Source organism: Dunckerocampus dactyliophorus, chromosome 2 (genome assembly GCF_027744805.1).
Source record: "Dunckerocampus dactyliophorus isolate RoL2022-P2 chromosome 2, RoL_Ddac_1.1, whole genome shotgun sequence".
Lineage (NCBI taxonomy): Eukaryota > Metazoa > Chordata > Actinopteri > Syngnathiformes > Syngnathidae > Dunckerocampus > Dunckerocampus dactyliophorus.
In genome coordinates this window covers 17,921,502-17,940,199 of record NC_072820.1, presented here as the reverse complement: position 1 = coordinate 17,940,199, position 18,698 = coordinate 17,921,502, and the positions used below count along the sequence as shown (strand labels likewise).

General features: G+C 43.1%; 1 protein-coding gene across 2 annotated transcripts in view; it reads left to right on the top strand.

Annotated features, from left to right (window-relative positions):
* Positions 1–18,698, top strand: part of rock1 (Rho-associated, coiled-coil containing protein kinase 1) — a 48,065-nt gene that overhangs the window by 26,062 nt on the left and 3,305 nt on the right. For both annotated transcript variants that reach the window (XM_054759848.1, XM_054759837.1), the window contains exons 3-31: positions 7,230–7,330; positions 7,426–7,563; positions 7,650–7,825; positions 8,286–8,370; positions 8,477–8,621; positions 10,197–10,335; positions 10,413–10,504; positions 10,996–11,155; positions 11,232–11,307; positions 11,387–11,475; positions 11,564–11,612; positions 11,750–11,885; positions 11,982–12,073; positions 12,194–12,440; positions 12,525–12,631; positions 13,325–13,475; positions 13,557–13,717; positions 13,800–13,984; positions 14,310–14,379; positions 14,488–14,591; positions 14,677–14,842; positions 14,907–15,000; positions 15,073–15,161; positions 15,237–15,428; positions 15,570–15,735; positions 17,881–17,951; positions 18,026–18,114; positions 18,212–18,290; positions 18,368–18,629. In XM_054759848.1, the coding sequence (XP_054615823.1) occupies positions 7,230–7,330; positions 7,426–7,563; positions 7,650–7,825; positions 8,286–8,370; positions 8,477–8,621; positions 10,197–10,335; positions 10,413–10,504; positions 10,996–11,155; positions 11,232–11,307; positions 11,387–11,475; positions 11,564–11,612; positions 11,750–11,885; positions 11,982–12,073; positions 12,194–12,440; positions 12,525–12,631; positions 13,325–13,475; positions 13,557–13,717; positions 13,800–13,984; positions 14,310–14,379; positions 14,488–14,591; positions 14,677–14,842; positions 14,907–15,000; positions 15,073–15,161; positions 15,237–15,428; positions 15,570–15,735; positions 17,881–17,951; positions 18,026–18,114; positions 18,212–18,290; positions 18,368–18,629 (3,711 nt within the window). The remainder of the gene's footprint in view (positions 1–7,229; positions 7,331–7,425; positions 7,564–7,649; positions 7,826–8,285; positions 8,371–8,476; positions 8,622–10,196; positions 10,336–10,412; positions 10,505–10,995; positions 11,156–11,231; positions 11,308–11,386; positions 11,476–11,563; positions 11,613–11,749; positions 11,886–11,981; positions 12,074–12,193; positions 12,441–12,524; positions 12,632–13,324; positions 13,476–13,556; positions 13,718–13,799; positions 13,985–14,309; positions 14,380–14,487; positions 14,592–14,676; positions 14,843–14,906; positions 15,001–15,072; positions 15,162–15,236; positions 15,429–15,569; positions 15,736–17,880; positions 17,952–18,025; positions 18,115–18,211; positions 18,291–18,367; positions 18,630–18,698) is intronic.

The window sequence follows — 18,698 nt, the reverse complement described above, 5'->3', positions numbered from 1 at the left end:
AGCTTTATTGGCCAGGTATGCTTACACAAACAAGGAATTTGACTTTGGTTAAATGATCTCTCACTGTACATACACACAAACACTTAAGAAATAAATAATTTAAAAGTAACATTAAGATGTGGTAAGGGGATAATATGACGTTGGTGTGTGATGAATAGACTGAGGCAATATCTAAAAAAAAAACAAAAAAAAAACAGGATTTACATTCAAGTGACCTACCTGAGGGGAGGAGGAGTTTGAACAGTGTAATAATGTTAGTTATTTTTTCATAGTGTGGTGAATGTGCAGGTCACAACTTGTCCACGAGTGTTTTGGAATTGTTGGATTGCGAGTTGATATAAGTTTTTATTAATTTGCTTGCATCAGCAAGTTTTACTTCCGTTTCCGGGTCATGTGATTGTTGTTAGCCACTGTTGCAAGTAGTTGTTCCTGTTGTTCAGTGGAGAGCAAACGGTTTACACCACTTCTGTCTCGTTCTGAATCACAACTCCATATTTGGTGACCCTCGACGCGAGTACAATGTTTTCACTACATAATGTTATATTAGTGTGTTTTGCCGTTTACTATATGTTTTAAGCTGCAACGTGTAGTAGAGTCCGATCGATATATCGGCGTTCCGATTATGATGTTTCACAAATGAATCGTTATCTATCTAACCGATATACAACTTTTTTTGCTACGTGGAGAGGGTCGCTCCCTGCCTGAGTACCTTGCCCCTCCCCCTCACACAGAGACAGCAGCGCTCTCACTCTGCCGCACTCTCTCACTTAGTCTGCTGTAGGAGGAGACGAAAGCGAAAAGAAACTGCATATGCATGGTAAGCTGTGACTGTAGAACAATATAACATGACACTTTAGTGTCACGCTGTCAGGGACTGTCAAGGAGAACATTCGAGTTTTCACGCACATTTTAGAGCGCCTATTACAGCGCTTTAGATTCAAGATTCAAGATTCAAGAGAGTTTTATTGTCATGTGCATGGTAAAACAGCAGTTATACCATGCAATGAAAATCTTATTCTGTTCATTCTCCCAAGGAAAAGAAAGAAAAACACAAGAAAGAATAAGAACATAAGAAACATAAACACATATACATAAATACCAAGAAATTAAGCAACAACAACAGAAGAGACATTAATGCAAGTAAATAATACAAATAAATAAATAAATAAATAAAGTGCTATGAGTGTGTGTTGCGTGTGGCGTGTCTGAGTGCTTCATTGAGAAGCCTGATGGCCTGTGGGTAAAAGCTGTTTGCCAGCCTTGTGGTCCTGGACTTCAAACTCCTGTAGCGTCTGCCTGATGGTAGGAGTGTGAATAATGAGTGTTGTGGATGTGTGCTGTCCTTGATGAGGTTGTGTGTTCTGCGTAGGACTCTAGATGTATAAATGTCTTGCAGTGAGGGGAGGGCTGCCCCAGCAATGTTCTGTGAGGTCTTGATCACCCGCTGGAGTGCCTTCCTATCACGTGTTGTACAGTTACCGTACCAAACAGTGATGGAGGCGGTAAGGACATTTTCGATGGTGCATCTGTAGAAGCAACTCAGGATTGTGGTGGACATGCCAAATTTCCTCAGTCTTCTCAGGAAGTACAGTCTCCTTTGGGACTTCTTCAGAATTTGTTGGGTGTTGTGAGACCAGGTGAGGTCCTCGCTGATGTGTGTGCCAAGGAACTTGAAGGTTTTCACCCTCTCCACCTCAGTCTCATCAATAAACAGGGGTTTATGCGGCTCCTTTTCCCTTGTTCTTGGGTCAATGATCATCTCTTTAGTCTTATCTGTATTGAGAAGGAGATTGTTATCACGACACCAAGCTATGAGGTCCGCCACCTCTCTTCTGTATGATGTTTCAACACCACCAGTGATCAGTCCGATGACTGTAGTGTCATCCGCAAATTTAATGATGCTGGTGTTGTTCTGGGAGGCCACGCAATCGTAGGTGAAGAGCGTGTAGAGGAGTGGACTCAGCACACACCCCTGTGGGGTCCCAGTGCTCACAATTCTTGAGCTGGATGTGCGGTTGTGGACTCTGACTGACTGGGGCCTGCCTGTGAGAAAGTTAAACACCCAGTTACAGAGGGAGGGAGACAGGCCAAGTGTGAGGAGCTTATTTGTGAGTTTGTGGGGGCTGACTGTATTAAAAGCAGAGCTATAGTCTATAAATAGCATTCTGACGTATGTGTCCTGGCCCTGTAGGTGAGAAAGGGCTGTGTGGATGGCAGTGTTGACTGCATCATCCGTGGACCGGTTCTGGCGATATGCAAACTGTAGAGGGTCCACAGTTGCCGCCGGGATGCTCTTTTTGATGTGGGTCATGACTATTCTTTCAAAGCACTTCATAACAATAGGAGTGAGTGCTATAGGGCGATAGTCATTCAAGCAGGTCACGTTGCTCTTCTTGGGTACGGGCACTATGGTGGTGGACTTAAAGCAGGTCGGTACAGATGCTTGTGCAAGCGACAGGTTAAATATGTCAGCAAGCACATCAGCTAGCTCTGATGAGCAAACCCGAAGTGCACGTCCTGAGATGTTGTCTGGGCCTGCTGCTTTTCGTGGGTTTGTTTTTTTTAGAACCCTGCGCACATCAGCTGATGTCACCATGAGAGGTGCGTCCTGTGTGCTCCCCAGGTTCAGCCACCCTCTCTGCTCATCAGAAGTTTGGGTGTCAAAGCGGGCATAGAACTCGTTCAGCTCATCTGGAAGTGTGGTTTGGCTGGACGTGGCTACGCTACTCTGCTGTCGATAGTCTGTGATGTGCTGGAGCCCCGCCCACATGCGCCGAGGGTCTGAGGTGGAATAGTAGCCCTCCAGCTTCTGTCTGTACTGTCTTTTGGCCTCCCGTATGGACCTCCTCAGGTCATATCTGGCCTTTTTGTAGTCATCAGCGGTGCCCATGACAAATGCAGTCGTTTCAAGTTGCATGCAACTTGCAACTTGCTTGGTAGCGGTGGCCTAGTCGCTCTAGCTTTTAGCCTAGCATGCAGGCCGGCTCGCTTGCCTCGTTTACGCCTCGGATGCTTTGCTCGCCGGGTATTCAGCTCACCGGGGCCGCAGGCTGCTGCGTTCTCCCGGCGCAGAAGAAAGGCAAAGTCTGAGAGGCTAAATGAAACAGACAAATACGTTTAACAACGTATATGTACATTGCATCTCTGAGATAAACATATATGCAATTGTTAATACACATTCACCATTATCTAAGACCATTATACAGCGTTTTAACGTGAAATAAATATATGCAGATATACACAGCGTCCAACTTCACTCAATACTCAGTGGCTGCAGGTAGAACAGGTAGAAGCGATTAAACGATGACATTTGCGACTTACTACGTTATGATATTCACGTCGAAAATAATTACTTAAATAGTGTTATGTGGTAACACATTAGTTTGATGACTGCAAGGCCATGTGAAATACACACCAAATCCACACGCAGCGGGATGCAAAACTATGAGGGCACGCGTTTTGTCACACCGGCGCCGCTTGATGCTAACAAGGCAGCTGATGTCACTGTAGTCAAGCACTGACATGTTTGAGGATTGGATTAAAACAACCTTTACACACAGTCAAAGAGCCAGTCAAAGATCACATATGAAATACAGGAAGTGAATAAATGTACAGCAATAGATATGAAACGGATGGGGGGCAGGATTAAATACTCTAAGCTTTGCTTCTTCCTACTCCTTTTGGACATGTTGAGCTGTGAATTGTATTATGTGACGTATTCCATTGTGACTTGTATGCATGTTCAAATAAAATTAAACCGTTACCGTTACCATATTGCTTGAAATCTGTCATACATGCTGAATAATGTGCGGCATCATTTTAAAGTAGTTTTGTTTTAATTGGCTCACCTGGCAAACTAATTGTGACAGTTGTCCAAGATTGACATCAGTAATCCAAAGAGCCCCAAGACACAATGCCATCCATGAATTTCATTGAAAAACCAGAAACTTTGTTTATGATATTAATATTCTATTAGCATAATAATTTGAAACACAGTGGTATAGCCATAATAGGTACCTCTCATGATGTGCAATGTTAGCTGGCTCATGCTAACTTGTTTTCTCTCATAACACACAGAAAAGGGAAAGAAATATGTGTTCATTTTTCACATAAGGATTGTGAATGATCGCAAAAATTCCAAAAAAGTGACATTTTCCTTTAAGTTGCGACTTTTGGCAACACAGCTCATGCCCTGGTTTCAGCACATCTAAGCTGAGTTCCAACTGCGAGGAATAACACAGGACATAACTAGGCCTGTCATGATAACAAATTTTAAGATCTTTTAAATAAATTAAACAACATAATAAACAATAAGACAAAAAAACTCAATGAAAATAAAATGGACTGTCTCTGTTAAAAAAAAAACACCACACACACAGTTATGTAGTGTATTGTTAAACTAATGTAGGGGTTATATTTGAGCTGGCCCACGTCTGTGCTGGCACAATAAAATATAATGTTTATGATGTCCTTTAACATGTCTTCTTTCACTCGGTTATATAGTTGAGGAATTGCTGTTTGTGACATGTTGTACATGTACGTTCTCTCAGACAATTGGTACTGTCTGTTGAACGTTTCCCCCCCCAAATTTGACATTTCTTTTGCGATGTAGCGAGCGACACTGACTGTCGGGACAAAGGCTCCTTTCCACCTCTGTTTTAGGAGTGCATACGAGTTGGTCGCATTCCCGTGCTTCCTCGTCACTACTTTCGAACAAATGCGACATCTCAGTTTGTCGGTGTTCATGTGCTCACCTTGTTTATTCTGTTTAAAATAAAATATTCTCACACTGGGGAAGTGGCATTTTGTGCCGTCATTCATGTTAGTGTATCCTGGCTCATGAGGCTAATTTGCTGCTAGCCAAGGTAGCCCCGCCTCCACGCACAGGGACAAAGAGGGGAGGAGACGACAGGAGGGTTCACACCTGCAGAGTGAACCCTCTTGGCATCCAGCCTGAAAGAGAGATGAGGTATACAAACACAAATGCATGCACACAGGCCGGCGATAATGATCTATGTTTTTTAAAATCGTTCGACTAATTGATTTATCGGTTATTGTGACAGGCCTAGACATGAGGCCTAGTATTTACACATAGTGGCTGCTCTGGACCTCCACTTTCTCTCATACCGTAGGACTGTATGACAAATTAATATAGCGGTTTTGAAACCGTGACTTTTTCATACCGTGGTATACCTTGAAACTGGTAACTGTCCCATGCCTACTTGAGAACTATGGCGGAAGAATACACTACTTGCAGCTCTAGCACGGCCACACTTCTCTCAACTAGGGATCCTGATCCGATCGTCAGGATCCCAATCTGTTGCCGATCCGCTGTGTTTTGAAGATTGGATAATACCGGCTTCCGCCACTAGATCAGGCCGAGCTGGTTGCCGTATAGTGTCCATAACTCTGTGCCACACTCCAACATGGTAGGTGGGGTAATGCGCCTCAAAGCTGGTTGCCACTGAACTCCCGCCACCCGCAAGAAGAAGAAAACGCAACACCACCATGCAGACATGTCCGTGGTGTATGTGGTGAAGTTAGATTCAGTTGGACGCAGGATATTTGGCTCTGTAGCTACAGCGGTAGTTCCCCCTCACTGTGCCCGGACTGCTGTGTCATGGTGCCGGGAGCTTGCACGGGAAGTGCCTCTGCACGGCCACCCCACTGGCAATCTAGACATATCAGGTATCAACTTATTGCCACCCCTATGTGAATAATCGTCTCACCTTGGCCACCCCAATGAAAATGTACTGGCTCCGCCACTGCTGCTGTAACCGCTGCTTGTTTATACTAGGGACTGTCAATAAATTACCCTTGCGTTGAAGAGAGTTTGTTTTTAAAAAAAAAAAAAAAAGTCATATACAGGTATTCTAAATCACACCACAAATTTGTAACTGTCACATGACTACTCCTACCCCAAAAGTATTTAGCACGCCCATTTATTTACAGTTTTATCTTTTTTATTGGATGGACTTTTATTGGATTAGGGCCCTGACTCACAGAGGTTTGTTACAGAAGCCAAACAGTATTGTTGGTCATGCTGTGTAATAAAAAAGTAAATTCAGCAATACTTTGGTTGTATTATTTTTAATGCTTTGAAGAGCTACAGTATGTCCACAACCATATTCAATTCAACAAGCATTGCCACCCCTGCCCATTGCCTCTCACTGCTGACAACGCCAGAGTGGAATAAAGTCCAACCCCTCTAGAGAAGACGGGTTCCAGAGCCCTTGCCGTGCGTCGAGGTGAGTCCGATTATAGCAAGTCGGAACTTAGCCACCTCACGCACCAGCTCAAGCTCCTTCCCCACTAGAGAGGTGACATTCCACGTACCGAGAGCTAGCTTCTGCATCTGAGAATTGGATCGCCAAGGTCCCTATATATTTATATATCCAATATTTATTATTATTATTATTATTATATATACAGGTATATATTTTTTAAATCCTACTCTTTCTGAGTACCAGCAGAGGCACTTTTATAACAGTTTGAGAATGGATGCCCTTACTGTAAGACGTAAAGTTTAATGCCCATCTGATGGCTATGTGACCACTTTATTCATTCCTATTTGAATATCAAAACAAGATTCTGCAAACCTTCAGGCAAAAACTGCCATTAACCATACCATCAATACTTCTTGCGCCAGCACAGTTGTATGCAGCCGAGTGTACTGGCAGCGTCATTGATGGATATGGACTAATGGACTGGCCTGTGTTATGAAGCACTGGTCCTGAGCAGCAGCTGTGTTGCCTTGGGGGGGCTCTCTTCTATTAATTCCCTTCCTCTTCTTTCCTCACTTATCACATTAGTGTGATTGGTGTATTCTATGCCGTTTTGGGCTTACTGGAAATACCTTTCATTCAACACCACACACACATTGAATGTATTTCCTGTAACACATTCTGAACATGTTAGTGTTTACCTGCTGGGATTTCGCAAATGACGGGAAATGAGTCATTTTCAAATATTTGTATATAATGGCCTAGACCTTTTTTATATGTATATAACTTGGATACCTTGCAGCCCAATTCCCATTCATTCCAAGCCAAGACTTATAAAAGCGACTTTTCGTCAGCCAATTTGGCTCTGCAGTAAAAGGTGTTTCTCCTGTGGGAGCTAGCATTTAGTATTGTAAATACACGCCTGCCAGTTTACCCCATTCCGCTTGATGCAAGTATTATTTTTTTTCATTTCTGTTGAAGCCAATCTTTGCTTGTTTTTCCCAGATAAGGATACTATTAGTAAAATTCGGGACCTGCGTATGAAAGCGGAAGACTATGAAGTGGTCAAGGTCATTGGGAGAGGTGCATTTGGGGAGGTGCAGCTGGTAGGTTTGGACAACACCGTACTAAAATCTGCCGGTTGTGTTCTGAGCTGAAGTTTGTGCCCATCCTAAATATTACTTCCTACTATCTGCACCAGGTGAGACACAAAGCCACAAGCAAAGTGTACGCCATGAAGCTGCTGAGCAAGTTTGAGATGATTAAAAGGTCGGACTCTGCTTTCTTCTGGGAGGAGAGAGACATCATGGCTTTTGCTGACAGCTCCTGGGTGGTGCAGGTAGGCCCGACATGTACCAGCATCATGGATTTACTGTATACACCTTCATACTCTCTAATACACTCTCTCTTCCATCGTCTTTGCAGCTATTTTTTGCATTTCAAGACGATCGCTACCTCTACATGGTGATGGAGTACATGCCCGGCGGCGACTTAGTCAACCTGATGAGCAATTACGACGTGCCGGAGAAGTGGGCTCGCTTTTACACAGCAGAAGTGGTGCTGGCACTGGATGGTATCCACGCCATGGGCTTCATTCACAGGTAGCAGCCCAGTCATGTCATATTATTATTACTGCCTTTCTTTGCTGATTGCCAGAGAGAAATCACATGATTCTACTACCTTATAGGGATACAAGTAGCTTCCATTCTTCCTATAAAGCAGTGCTTCTCAAATAGTGGGGCCCCCCTTGTCGTGCTCGGCATACAATTTGAGTCTTGAAAACTCTTGTATGCTTCACTGCTTTCCATTTTGTTGCATTTCGCTGGTTTCAGTTTCGAGTTCAGTCTGTACAGCAAAGATAAATAAATAGATGTTATCATTTTCTCCATAGTTTTTCAAATCGTGGGGTGCAAAAACATTTCTGTCCCTCGGTGGGGTCAGGACAGAAAATAATGGAGAACCATTGCTATAAAGGGTTACTGTTGGCAAAATTGAACTTAATTTACTCCAGAAGGTCTTTGATAGTTTAGTTTTTTTTGTTGTTGTTTTTTACCTCTGCAGGGATGTTAAGCCTGATAACATGTTGCTGGACAAAGCAGGCCACTTAAAACTGGCAGATTTTGGAACCTGCATGAAAATGAACAAGGTACTGCATTCAGTGTCTTTCATACATTCATAAAATGAGGTTTTACGCAATATTTTTTGGAGTGGGGGCGTTTGGGTATGAAAAGTGAGACACTTCATCTTTTTAGGATGGTATGGTACGATGCGACACAGCTGTGGGGACGCCAGACTACATTTCGCCCGAGGTACTGAAATCCCAAGGAGGAGACGGCTATTATGGCAGAGAGTGCGACTGGTGGTCCGTGGGAGTGTTCCTGTACGAAATGCTAGTTGGTAAGTCTTTGTGTGCCTCTTATTAGTATTACCATAATAAACATTACCGTATGTAGTCTTGACACCACATCATATACAACTGCTACTTAGAAAAAGTTTATATTGTTTGCCGTAATGTGAGAGTAAATGTTTTTTTTTTAAATTCACCTTTTGAGAAATGTGCCGTGGAGATCCTTCTTAGAGAACAAGTTTTGCAAAATGGTAAAATTATAACCTGTATAGGTTATACAGTCGTCCCTCGTTTATTGCGGTTAATTGGTTCCAGACCCTACCACGATAAGTGAATTTCTGCTTAGGATTCAATATTAATAAATGGTAGTTAGAGCACAGAAAACCTGTTTATGACTTTCTAAATACGTTTTTAGCATTATTAGAGCCCTGTAGACATGACGTAACACCCCATAGGCACTTTTAGACTCCTATTTTTCTTTGTTTACGCCACACTGCACAGGCTACGGGATCACTGCAGGGACATAAGAGATAGGCGCCACTAGCATAGCAAGCTACCAAGCTAACTAGTTAGACTGTCCACTTTACTTATTCTAAACTTAAGTGTTTCAAAAGGAGTGGGGAAGAAGGATAAAATAAGAAGCCAAAAATTTGCTACTTCCACATGGAATGGGAGAACATTTTTCACTCTATCATGTCGGGTATGCAATAACTGACTACATGCAGTGTGAAAGTAATGTAATTTAATGTCATGTTTCATCAATGTAACATTACTGACCAGAACACTACTCATACATTGCTGTGAAAAAGTGTTTGCCCCTTTTCTGATTTCTTTTTTTTTATGTTTGAACACAACTGAACACAAAATGTAGTTTTTAAAAGAAACTTATTGTTATTAAGGGAGATGAAAATTCAAACTTACATGGCCCTGCGTGAAAAAGTGTGCCTCCTAAATCTAATAACTGGTTGGGCCACCCTGAGCAGCAACAACTGCAATAAAGTGTTTGCGATAACTTGCAGTGAGTCTCTTACAGCGCTGTGGAGGTATTTTGGCCCACTCGTCTTTGCAGAATTGTTGTAATTCAGCCACTTTGGAGGGTTTTCCAGCATAAGCCGCCTTTTTAAGGTCATGTATCAGCATCTCAATAGGATTCACACAGGGCCATGTAGGTTTGGATTTTCTTTTTCCTCCCTCAATAATAAAATGTTGTGCAATAAAATTGCATTTTGGCGTCAGTTGTGTTGTCATTGACTGGTAAAACTGTTTAAATTAGTTGATGATCTGAAACATTAAAGTTTGACAGACATGCAAAAGAAAAAAAGAAATCAGGAAGGGGCAAACACTTTTTCACACCACTGTATAACTCGGCTTTCAATATTTTTGAAATATACTAATAATAGGCCATCGTCAACCATGAAACAGCGACCATTTATTAATACATTTTTTTTAAATCACGATTGAGCGAGGGGGAGCGATATTCAAACCACGATGTAGGGAGGGAGGACTCAAGTGTATTTTAAGTTGATCCTGAAATTTCACCCGAAAGCCTCATATCCCTAATTACTTTGAGTAATGTTGAATAGCTCCGCCTTGTATAAAGACCTCACTCTGTCGATTGTCCTCAGGCGACACGCCGTTTTATGCCGACTCACTTGTCGGCACCTACAGTAAAATCATGAACCACAAGAATGCCCTGACCTTCCCCGATGACAGCAACATCTCTAACGACGCCAAGAACCTCATCTGTGCCTTCCTGACGGACAGGTAACATCGCGGCAGGACTCGTGAGTGTTCGATGACAAATTTTGGACAAACTAAGTGTTTTTTCCCTCATTCAACAGGGACATTCGCCTGGGTAGGAACGGTGTAGATGAGATCAAGAGACATCCTTTCTTCAAGAATGATCAGTGGACATGGGAGAACATCAGGGAAAGTAAGAGCAGCTCTCTTTTGCAGTCTGTACACTGTAGCTTTAATTGGCTTGCCATCAATATTGATAATTCCAGCTCAGACTGATCATTGGCAGCACTGAGGCCAACAAAGGGCAGACAAAACATTAATGCTCCTGGACTGACACCAGAGCAGAGTGAAGCAGGGCAGGCAGGCAGAGATTAGAAATGTGGCAAATCCTGCAGCTATAGTCCGCTCTTAACCGGGTTTATATTTTAATACTTGACTCAGCTAAAGTCAGCACTTTAGCGCCAGCCACCGCTGCGCTTCCAAAGGCCTGACCCAGGCTCTGCTCGCTGGCAGCTTCCCCTCATTTTAAAGGGGATTTTTAACGACATGTGTGGTCCTGAACAATGTTGTGCTGCACTTGCAAAAAAACGTGTTAAATCTTAACTCATCTGCCTTCATGAAATAAAATATTTTTATTTCTTTCCATCCTCTTAAACCTTCTGTTTTTGTTTTTGTTTTGTGCAGCGGCGGCCCCTGTAGTGCCCGAACTGAGCAGTGACATTGACACCAGTAACTTTGATGACATTGAAGAGGACCGTGGCGAGGAAGAGACCTTCCCAATACCAAAGGCCTTCGTGGGCAACCAGCTCCCCTTTGTGGGCTTCACTTACTACAGCAATCAGCAGTAAGTCCACCAGACGCAGTCACTGGTGTTTATCTATTCTTGCATTGATGAATTAACACCTGTTTTGTTTTTGCAGTATTTTGCGCAGCTCTACTGCAGCTACAAAGACAAGTGACAAACGTAGCAGCTCAAAAAAGGAGGACAAAAGTCACGTGAGTTGTCCATTCACACTTGTGACCTCTTGTACTCCACAATAGAACATTCTGTGATGTATTTCTATTTTCTGTTTAGCTGGAGAACTTGCAGAAAAGAGTCTACCAGCTGGAGGAGCAGCTCCACAGTGAGATGCAACAGAAGGATGAGTTGGAACAGAAATGCAGGCATGCAATCAGACTATTTCTCATCCGTTATGACTAATATTGTGCCAGCTTTCTGATGTTTTTGTCTGTAATTGTGCTCTCCCCTCAGGACCTCCAACATCAAGATTGAAAAGATCATGAAAGAACTGGACGAGGAGGTTAAATCCTGCTACTTGTTTCCTCTGTGTGCTTTTCATCAGCTTATATTCACAAGATTTGCAGCTTTGTATTTGTAACTGGACACAGGAAGTTGTCTTGTTTCCTTTCCATCATAGCTGCTTTTTATTTTCCACAGGCCAACTTGAGGAAAAGCATGGAGGCAAGCATGTCTTTGCTGGAGAAGGACAAGATCATGCTGCAGCACAGATTCACAGAGTCCCAACGAAAAGCTGATCAAGAGGCAGAAAAAAGACGCAATTTGGAAAATGAAGGTCAAGACAGGGAAAAGTGCATTATGGAGATATATTGCAGTTGGTATTTGAGTCTTAACAGTATATTTTCCCCCTGTCATATTGTGTTCTCTGTAGTGTCCACTCTAAAAGAGCAACTTGAAGACATGAGGAAGATCAGCCAGACCTCACAGGCTTCAAACGACAAGATTGCACAGCTGCAGAGTCAGGTATTGCAACGCATCCTTGAGGGAATTTTCCTACAACAGAAATTTGAGAGCTGATAGTTGAAACTGTCACAACATGTTTCAAACATGTTTCAAATGTTGTTTTTCCCCCTCTGGTCTTAGTTGGAGGAGGCCAACGACTTGCTACGGGCAGAGTCGGACACCGCGGCAAGGCTAAGGAAGAACCACACAGAGATGGCCAAGTCCATGAGCCAGCTGGAGAACTTGAACCGGGAGCTGCAGGAGAGGAGCCGCGCTGCTGACGGGGAAAAGGCCCAGCTGGACAAGGAGCTCCTGCTTCTCCAGAGCACCTTGGACTCTGAGAGGAGGAACTACAGCCTGGGCTCAGAGGAGATCCGGGACCTGCAAGGTAACCCGCTGTGGAAAATTATTCTGTCTGTTAACGTGTTGTACATGGTGACTTCTTTGATAACAATAAAAAAAAATCTTGTAGCGAGGATGGCAGGGCTGCAGGAGGACAATAAAAACTTAAAGCTCACCGTCTCCAAAGTGGAGGCAGAGCGCAAACAGGCCCAGGAGAGAAGCAATAACTTGGAGAAGGTAAACAAGCACAATATCAACTACTGTGGAACCCGTTTATGTCGATGTCCATTGAACTGGCTAACTGACTCTGACATAAACGATTGTTGCCATAACCGCAATCGAAACCAAAACTAGCCATTGCTTGTACATTTACTTTGGGCTTTGGCCAGGGAAATAGGAAAAATGATAACGAGATGATAATGAAATGATAATAAAGGGTTTTTGAACTTACAGCAGTTTGTTGACATTGTTTTCATCCATTTGTGCATATTTTTATTTTGGTTCTGCTGCTTTCATATGATATTTCATACTTTTATTTAACAGAGCTGCTACGATTATTTTGTTGTATTTCTTCAATAAAGCTTTCGTATATGCATAAATAACTCTTTCTTCCGTATGTGCTCAACTGTTTCTTCCGGTGGCTAACAATCTTCAAAAAACAAATACAGGAGTGCATTTAGACAGTAGTTATATTGCTGTTGTCGTTTCACGCTGCTTAGCGATAATGAGGAAATTGACAATACTACAACAAATGTTTATGTAAACGTACTAGTTTTTCATAGAAATGACCCCTTTGGGTCTCATATTTTATGCCAACAAAAGTAGTTGTCCATGTATGTTAACTTAAGCGGGTTCCACTGAATAATAGTCATAGAATTGCCCACAATTTGTAATGCGTGGAGTTGATTCTTGTGCCTCTCCACCTTGTAGGATAAGAACAACCTGGAGATAGACCTGAACTACAAACTGAAGACCCTGCAGCAACGTCTAGAGCAGGAGCAGACTGAGCACGGGGTGACACGTGCACAATTGACTGACAAATACGAATCCATTGAAGAGGCCAAATCGGCAGCCATGAATGGTATGACAATCCTAGTGTCAGTATCATTGTCATCTGAGGGGGCTCCTTTTCTGTAAATATACTTCTATCACTGTCCACCAGCTGTCCAGGTGAAGATGTCAGAAGAGAATGGAGCGAGGATGCGAGCAGAGAGTCGCGTGGTGGAGGTGGAGAAGCAGTGCTCCATGTTGGAGTTTGACCTCAAACAGTCCGTGCAGAAGATAGAACAGCTGATGAAGCAGAAGGAAAGGCTGGAGGATGACGTGAGTGAACCCTCTCTAGACAACACACGGCTCATCTTTTAATAAGTCTCATCCTTAAAAGTGCCACATCTTACTGGTCCAGCTCAAGAATCTGAGGTTACAAGTGGAGCAGGAGTCCAGCAAGCGCATCCTGACTCAGAATGAGCTGAAGACCCGCATGCAGGAGGTCGATCGGCTGCGGTGTTCAGAGAAGCAGCTCAAACAGGAGATCAATACGGTGCTGGAAAGCAAACGCTCGCTGGAGTTTCAACTGGCGCAGCTGACAAAGTGAGTGCTCCTAAGGTTTATTGTCAATTATGTTATAATTCAGTTTATTTACTTCTAGTTCTTATTTTCTGTTTATACTGCCATGGCTGTAATGCTCTTTGTAAGTCAAGCTGTTAATCGCCCACTTTTTCCAAATAAGTGCTATTATTCCGGTTTATAGTGCAACACCATGAAAGCTGATCTGCGACAGCATTCACTCCACCAGGATTAGACTTTTTAATCTGAGTGCAGCTACTCTATTGCTAATCCCTTAGCTGCTTTGTCTGATGCCAGCCTTGTTTTGCGACTGTAGCTCACTAATTTACTTGTGTTAATGTGTTCCCAGACAATACAGAGGCAACGAAGGACAGATGAGGGAGCTGCAGGACCAGCTTGAGGCTGAACAGTATTTTTCTGTGAGTGTCAGCTCCTTCCCACTACTGAGTTCTGTGTGGAAAAAACACAAACTGAGCTCCCGCTCTCTCTCTCTCTCTCTCTCTCTCTCTCTCTCTCTCCGCTTTCAGACGCTTTACAAAACTCAGGTTAAAGAGCTGAAAGAGGAAATAGAGGAAAGGAACCGGCAGGTACAAGAAACTCATAAAAAGGTGCAGGAGCTGTGCAGTGAAAGGTAAGGATGTCACTCTTGTGCTTGGAAACACTCCCTGATGGTCATGGAGTAATAATAACTGTTTATTGGTTCTTTCCTGTGCAAGGGAGTCCCTGTCTGCTCAGCTGGATCTGACCGTGACAAAGGCGGAGTCGGAACAGCTGGCCCGGGCACTTCAGGAGGAGCAGTACTTTGAGCTCAGCCAAGAGAGCAAGAAGACTGTCACGAGACACAAGCAGGAGGTCTTAGACAAGGAGGCGACTATTGCACGAGTAAGCAAACCTGAATGTTGTTATACTGTGGAAAGGTGATTTTTATATTTGAATTTCCTTTTAGCTTGAAGATTCCTATAAAACTCTGACCAAAGATGTGGAGAATCTCACCAAAGAGAAGGCAGAGTTAAATGAGAAGCTAAGCACTCAGGAGGAAGGTACTTTCCTTTTCTTATTACCTTAATCGTTTTGTAGTTTTTTTGTTTACAAGAATTGTCCTTTTCTTTCAGAGTATGCAGCACAGAAGGAGGAGATTGCAAATACAATTAAAGCCAACTATGAGAAGATCCTCAACACAGAGCGGACTCTCAAGACCCAGGTAAGGCTCCACCTTACTGTGTCACCTGCAGTCACTTGCATACTCCCAACCCGTTGGCTGACCTTGCTCTGCCAGGCGGTGAACAAGCTGGCGGAGATCATGAACCGAAAGGACATGAAACTGGACCAGAAAAAGAAGGGCAGCACCGCTGACCTGCGGAAGAAAGAGAAAGAGAACCGCAAGCTGCAGCTGGAGCTCAACCAGGAGAAGGAAAAGTTTAACCACATGGCCATCAAGTATCAGAAGGAGCTTAGTGAGATGCAGGCGGTAAGTTCATATCCAAGCAAAATGACTGGCTTATTGGAAATGGAACGTTTTATAAGATTGGCATGACGCTGTTTGTGTTTTACGTCTTTAAAATGCATTTGAATGTGGTTAAATGGCTAACACCCTCCCCGAAACCAATAGCAACTGGCAGAGGAGTGCACGTATCGCAATGAGCTTCAGATGCAGCTGGACAGCAAGGAGAGTGACATCGAGCAGCTACGGGAGAAACTCAACGACCTGCAGCAGCGCATGGACAATTCCAGCATCACCAGCCTGCTGACGGACGAGACAGATAGCAACATCGCAGGTATAGGCGCACTGACAAAGCTACCTGCATCATGGTGCTGCTAACACAAGAAGTGTCTTAGATGTTGTTTGCAATGACAATCTAGACCTTATTTAGCCTCTTTGACACCCAGATCTCGCAAAAATGCCGCAGCAGAGCCGAAACAAAAGATCTGGCATTGAGATGGATATAGACACAACTCTGTGCATTATACGATACGGCATCACGCAATCAGATCAGTACTTAATGAACAGTGATATCACTTTGAACACAACAGGGTGGGATGAGAAACTTTACACCTCAGTTTTCCCTTACACACAGGTGCCTTCAATGCAGGTGGTCCTCAGTTTATGGTGTTAAGAGTTTTGGTGTTTCATGTTTATGTACACACTCCCATAAATTAAAAACATAATTTTGGGCCATAAACACGACTCGTTCGAGAAGTTGTTACAGCGGAAGAATACACTGTGCGGCTTACGCACAGCCACAATACTCTCAACACTGCACTGTCGCGACCATCGTTAAGGATAAAGATCGTATTGTAAAGTCTACTTGGAAGTTGTAAGGATGACAAGGAGATGGATGATCAACAAAAACAAAACAGGCTACTGTTAAAGCATTATTAAGGAGACACATTCAAATTGTAATATGTAGTATTTACACTGGTCACTAGGTGTCAGTAATGTTGGGTGAAGCACACAAGAATCAGACTTGATTGCCGGAACAACAGGCTTTTATTGCAGGTTTGAATTCATTCAAAACAGGTGCAATAATGACAACATAATGATCTTAATAATAATAATCCTAATAATAACACTGGCTACTGTTGCGGCCTTAATCCACTCAAATCTGCACCCTCGACATCACTTCCTGGCCTCCACACAGCCGGAACACATTTATTGTAACACATGCGAGCATGAGTCTTATGTCTTTAATTGCTTATTTTCTCAGATTATGGCTATATTATATTGGGTAATATGAGCATAAAGGTGGCTTTAGTGGATTTATTTAATGTTTAGAGGGCTCTAGTAATGTTTAAAACCATATTTAGAAGGCCATGAACAAATTTACTATGCTCTATGAAAATATTTGATTTCTAAATAAGGAATCCTCCTTTGTGGAAATTCTCATCAATTCTGAAGGTAGTTATCTTGATGAGGTATCATTACACTACTGTACTGTATGTCAGACTGTATCAGGTGTGTTGCATGTAATGATCAGTAGAAATGTGAGAAGTTTGTTTTTTGCTACTTTCCAATATCATGATAGCATACAGGTCTAATTAATATTGACAGTTCACATGTTGGTAAATCATTCTCTTTCTATTTCCCCCTCATGTCTAGTCCTTGCTCTTCCTCTCTTTGTAACTTCTATTGCTTTCCCTCTGTGAGTAACCGAGCGGACGAGTTCCTTTTTGCCTGGCCTGTGCTGTAGCTGCTGTTCTGTTGTGTTTTTTGGTTTTCCTTTGGTGCTCTTTAGCCATCTCTAGTTTTGGGGACACTTCTGATTGAAGCCTGATCATAAAATACAGTCTGACTACGAGGCTAAAATAAGTGGGATGTTCCTTTTAAGTGATAAAGACCGGCACCCATCAGTAAAGCTACCCCAATATTAAGTTCTGCTCAATATCCCAGATAGCTCCCTGGTTAAGGCTTGCTGTTGTTTCTTTTATTAAATCCATTGCACTGTGTGTTTCACGCGCTTAACACTATTTTGTTTGCATGCTTGAGCAGAAGTGTTGCTTGGACTAGAGGATCTCCCTCACATTGTCACATTTAACAACAAATTCTCTGCTGCATGCACTTATCTAAAATATGATTTTAACACACCGCAGGAGTGATGAAGCCAGTCAAGAGAACGTGTATACTTGTGATAACAAAACTAGCCTTTGTTGCCTTGCTGTATTTATGAAGGACTCACTCAATGTCTCATGGAGAATGAAGCAGCATCATGGAGTGTCCTAACGCTTCTTGACACCTCTTCTCAGGCTAAAAGCTGAAAGCTGACCATCACCTGATCGTTCACTAGCAATGACCTTTTGTTTTGGTTTCTTTTCTTTCCCACTAGTTGGATGTATTCTTTGCATGGCCCCCCACTTAATTTCACCTCCAATCCACAGGTTTGTGTAACTGTCTCCCATTTACTCTGGAATTTTTTTTCATACAGAATCCAGACTGGAGGGCTGGCTATCCATTCCTAACCGCACTAATATTAAGCGATACGGATGGAAGAAGCAGGTATTTATTATGACTGCAACAGGGCCTCAGTCCTGTCACACTCCTGCTCTAATTGTTTTAATGTTGTTTTGCAGTATGTTGTGGTGAGCAGCAAGAAGATCTTGTTCTACAATGATGAGCAAGATAAGGAGCAGTCCAACCCTTCTATGGTACTAGATATCGAGTGAGTATTGTTTTGTGATCGAATTGAACAGATACATCTTGGCATTCCACAACCATGTACAGTGTTCTTTTTAAATACTGATTGTGCACCCCTGCAGCAAACTGTTCCACGTTAGACCAGTGACACAAGGAGACGTGTACAGAGCTGAGACTGAAGAGATTCCAAGAATATTCCAGGTAGGAGGCTTTTCTTGTATACAGTCAGCCGTCAACCTGGTTTCTTGATCCATGACCTAACCACGGCCTTCTTTCAGATCCTGTACGCCAACGAGGGCGAGTGCAGGAAAGAGGCCGACATCGAGGCGATCCCCCAGGGCGACAAGGCCAACTGTCTCCCGCACAAAGGCCATGAGTTTATCCCCACCTTGTATCACTTCCCTTCCAACTGCGAGGCCTGCTCCAAGCCGCTGTGGCACGTCTTCAAGCCACCACCGGCACTTGAGTGCCGCCGCTGCCACGTCAAGTGCCACAAGGACCACCTGGACAAGAAGGAGGATGTCATCGCTCCTTGCAAAGGTAAAGTGACCAGATGATAAGTTTTTACTGATGCATGCTCCTGAAACTGAATCCTTTTTCGGGTTTCGC